The sequence below is a fragment of the Spinacia oleracea genome, chromosome 6, assembly GCF_020520425.1.
Source record: "Spinacia oleracea cultivar Varoflay chromosome 6, BTI_SOV_V1, whole genome shotgun sequence".
In the NCBI taxonomy this organism is placed as follows: Eukaryota; Viridiplantae; Streptophyta; class Magnoliopsida; order Caryophyllales; family Amaranthaceae; genus Spinacia; species Spinacia oleracea.
In genome coordinates, this window is record NC_079492.1 from 65,099,137 (window position 1) to 65,103,525 (window position 4,389).

The 4,389-nt window shown below is 36.5% G+C and overlaps 1 protein-coding gene across 1 annotated transcript; it reads left to right on the forward strand.

The window, feature by feature from the left end:
* Positions 1-2,290: 2,290 nt before the first annotated feature.
* On the forward strand, positions 2,291-4,127 carry LOC110786539 (agamous-like MADS-box protein AGL80). The gene has a single exon (XM_021991097.2). The coding sequence runs from the start codon at positions 2,979-2,981 to the stop codon at positions 3,885-3,887; it is 909 nt and encodes a 302-aa protein (XP_021846789.2). The 5' UTR covers positions 2,291-2,978; the 3' UTR covers positions 3,888-4,127.
* The last annotated feature ends 262 nt before the right edge of the window (positions 4,128-4,389 follow it).

Here is a 4,389-nt window from a genome sequence, read left to right on the forward strand (position 1 = left end):
CGGCGCTCTTAGGGAAGGGGAGGCGGCGGAGTGGGGTGGCGGTGCTCGTAGGGGAGGGGGAGGGGAGGTGGCGGGGTGGGATGGCTTACCTACTTTGGAGATCGGCGCTCGTTGAGGATGGGCAGCGCAAGATCTGGAATGGACGCGGTGGGTGGGTGAGGAGGCGGTGGAGTGGCGGTTTGCGACGGAACGGTGGATGGGGAGCCGGTGGAGTGGGATTCGCGACGGAGAAGATCTGGAATGGGCGGCCCGATGGGTGGGGTGGCGGTGGAGTGACTGAGGGAAGGGTGGTTGGAGAGAATTGCTTTCCTTTTGATTTTGTAAACCAAATAACTTGTGATATTATAGGGATTTCCTTTCCATTCCATTCCATACCCTTTCTTGATTCCATTCCCTTTACCCCCGTGTGAACCAAATTGCCCCTTATTGTCTTTTAGAAAACTGAAAAAACAAAATATGAAATCACAAAGAGTAATCGATTTCTGATTTTTATTGTTCATTTTCAAAATCATCCTCACTATAGGCATGACCCATTTCTATTTCATGATTAGCGTTGGGTAATTGACCAGGCAGGCACACGGGTTGTTTGAGCCCTGCACGAAATTGGCCCGATGCGGCACCAGCCTATTGTAATCCTGATATGGAAAATAGGCAGGTCGATGGGCAATGGAACGTTCATGAACAACATTTTAGAAACTTGACACGAGCACGTTAAACCGACCCGCACTTAAGCACACTTAGTGTTAAACAAGCACAATATTTAAATTAGTAAAGGAGCCAGGTGGTCAGTTATCATCACATGTGCGCTGAGTTGTGCATGACTTGTTTATATAAGAGAGGCACGATCCCAACAAGGCATAATTTTTCTTTTTCCGTTCCACGCACATCACATTAATTAATGAATGAGGTGCACAAGCTTGACATGTAAACCTGCACTGTGTCCAACTCGATATATTCATGGTTAAATCTAAATCAAATGATTCTCAAAATTATAAAACAAAATACCAAAAACTGTCTTTAGTGAACCCAAACATGCCCTCAGTAATCTGTAGTTGAAATCACACAGATAATACAATCATACTCAGCTCTTTGTAAAACGGATAACGGCATAAAGATAGGCTGTGATGCTTTAGCAGTATAGAGCTGGATTTCTTGTAAAAAGGGCTCAAATTTTTGGCATATATATTTACTTAAATCACAATCTATCAAACTGGTCCAATACCATATTCAATAATGTCCTTTTTTTTTTGTAACCATGCATGGAGAGTGACAATAGGATAAAGGGGACCAAAGTTTACATATATATTCTCGATAAGTCATTCAAAAAACCTACTCCACATAGTACACTTGTTGCTGCTAAGAAAATGTAATTAACTAGTAACTATATCATGGATATAAATTGTTTGGGCTCCCAATTGATTCTCAATTGGGCCACTAAGTCCAAAGCCCAATGGCTCTAAACAACAGCATCAAACCTACCAATGGCTATTCAGCCATCCACTAAGGCCCAAGGCCCAATAGCAATAAATGACCTATGGGCATTTATTATGCAAACACTATAAATAGGCCGCCAAGGCTCACACCTCAAGGTACGTCCAATTTATCGCCTTAAGACTACTCTTCTAGAGAACTTCTCTCTAGAATCCGAGCATCGTTCTTACTTAGGCATCGGAGGGGCTTTCCTCGGAAACACCCCCGAGGCTAGTGACTTTGCTCTTGTGCAGGTGAATTCGGACTCTACTCATTCAAACAATCAAGATCTTCAACACATACGAAAGGGCCTTCATTCGAAGCCCATTGTTTCCATATTTACAACACCGGAACATAAATAAATTATAGGTTAACAAAGGTTTACTATTTGGTAACTAATAAGATCGATTTATGCTCTGTTCGGCTAACCTTATTTCCACATATTCATGAAAAATATGTTCAAACTTCATATAAGTTCAGATAAGATTATATTTCGTATATGTTTATGAAAATAAGGGTTAGCCAAGTATAACTTATAATAAAAATAAGTTTTAATAAGTTCTAATAAGTTCAGATACGTTTTTTTTTCTTTTTTAAGGGAAAGAGGGTATGCGCATTTTATTTGAAGTTCAGATAATATAAGTTCAAGAAAAATAGGAAATCAAGTTAATAAAACACACTTAATTACTATGGCCATATCAATAATTTTAATTTACTAAGTTATATTACACAATTGCAACTTTTATTATCAAGATACAAAGAAAAACACATTGATAATTTGATACACATGATATAATTCAAGGAGGATAGGAGATCAATGCCTAATAATTGATTATGATATGCACTTTAGTAACATTACGTACATTCATTGTTGCACCTCATACTACATCAACGTATATTAAGTGGCTTCATGAGACCAAATCCAAATCATATGATAAGCATTTTTTTGCACAAAATAAACTCTAATACGTTAAATTTACACTCTTATATATACCAGTTAGAAATATTGAAAATAATTCATCTAAATATATATTTTCCGTGTTAAATTGATATTGTACATTACCTTTTATATATATGCAAATCACATTCCTTTTGTTTTAGTGCAGTGTGAAAACATCGATACTGACATTATTATACTTGTCTATAGACATTGGCTTTAAACATTTTCATATAATCAACAAAATTAAATATGACTGATAATTCTTTTCCTTTTAAAAATATTTTCCAAATTATAACCCATTAAAACTCAAATCTTATCTTGGTAAACAAGTCTTATAACCTCAAAATATTTTTTGTTGATTCATCAGAAAATCTTCATCCAGCTATGATCATTCATGCATGTTATCTTAATTTTGAAGACACAAATAATTCTGCAAATAAAATATAATTAATATTCAAAATCTTATCATAAATAATTAGTAACCTTGTAAAATATTCATATATAAACCACTACCTATTTTGGAGAAAAACACAAAACAACCTTCCTTTTTTTCTTTTTCTCCAACACAATGACAAGGAAGAAGGTAAAGCTAGCCTTCATCGCCAACGACTCGGCCCGAAAGGCGACCTACAAAAAGCGAAAGCGAGGCTTGTTGAAGAAGATGGACGAGTTGACAACCTTGTGTGATGTTAAAGCATGTGCCATCCTTTACAGCCCATATGAGGCCCGGCCCGTGGTGTGGCCCGGACCTTCGGGGGCCCGAGATGTGATCGCGAGCTTCAAGCGGTTGCCGGAGATGGAGAAGGTGAAGAAAATGGTGAGCCAAGAGGAGTTCCTAAGGCAAAGGGTGGCTAAGGCACATGATCAATTGAAAAAACAACAAAAGGATAATAGGGAAAAAGATATGACACAAGTTATGTACCAATGTTTGACCGGTAAGAGCATACAAAATATGAGTTTGTTAGACCTAAGTGATCTTGGTTGGGTGATTAATCAACACTTGAGTGAAATAAACAATAGGGTTGATGCTTTGAAAAAGGAAAACCCTAGCCCTAATAATAACAAAAACAAAATTCATAATAGCAATATTAAAAATAATATTCGTAATAATGTTAATATTCAATCAGAGTCAGGCCAACCGCCACATCATCAAAATGTGGTTGGCCCTGAGAAGGAGGGCGAGGGTCTTCAAGAAGAAAAAGAAGATTTTGAACGACCATGGTCATCATTTATGGATATGATTGGCCCACCAATGTTTTTCGATCATCAACCACATCCGCCTCTGCCTCCTCATCCCCATCACAATATGGGGATGGGAGGACGAGGTTTAGGGTACGGGTTAAGTGGTGTAACAAATGGTAGTGCTAGTAGTAGTACTAGTAATAACAATAATATGATGATGATGATGGGTCAATTTGGAGAATACCATGGTCATGGTATTAATCCGAATATGTGGTCGAGTGGTTTCTTCCCTTGATGATGATGATGATGATGATGATGGTAATGCATGGCCGGTTTTTATAGCAAAGTGGTTATAATGAAGTGATTGAACTCTATTTATTTTATTTGAATTTTATTTTTATTTAGCAATTCGTGTTTTGTTAGACAAACAAATAGTAGTAGTTGATCAACCTTTTTCTTTCTTGGTAATTATGAAATGGAAAAAAGTTATACATTTTTTAATACTTTTTTTAGAATCCCCCCTTTTGTAATTGTTATTGTATGGAATTTCTGAATTATTATTCCGTATTATATTTAAATTTCATCGTGGTAAGTTTAATTTTATGCAATTTTTTTTTTTTTTTTTGTTGTAAATTTGCTATAGCTAGCCAATATAAAATTGTTTATTTACAAATTTTTGTCAATTGGACAAGGTGATTCACTCCATTTAGAAGCTACCCACACCCAAAACTTACCAACATAGAGTTGATTTAAGTGGTAGCTAAGCATATTGATATCCTTTAAAAGAAGTTTCGTAT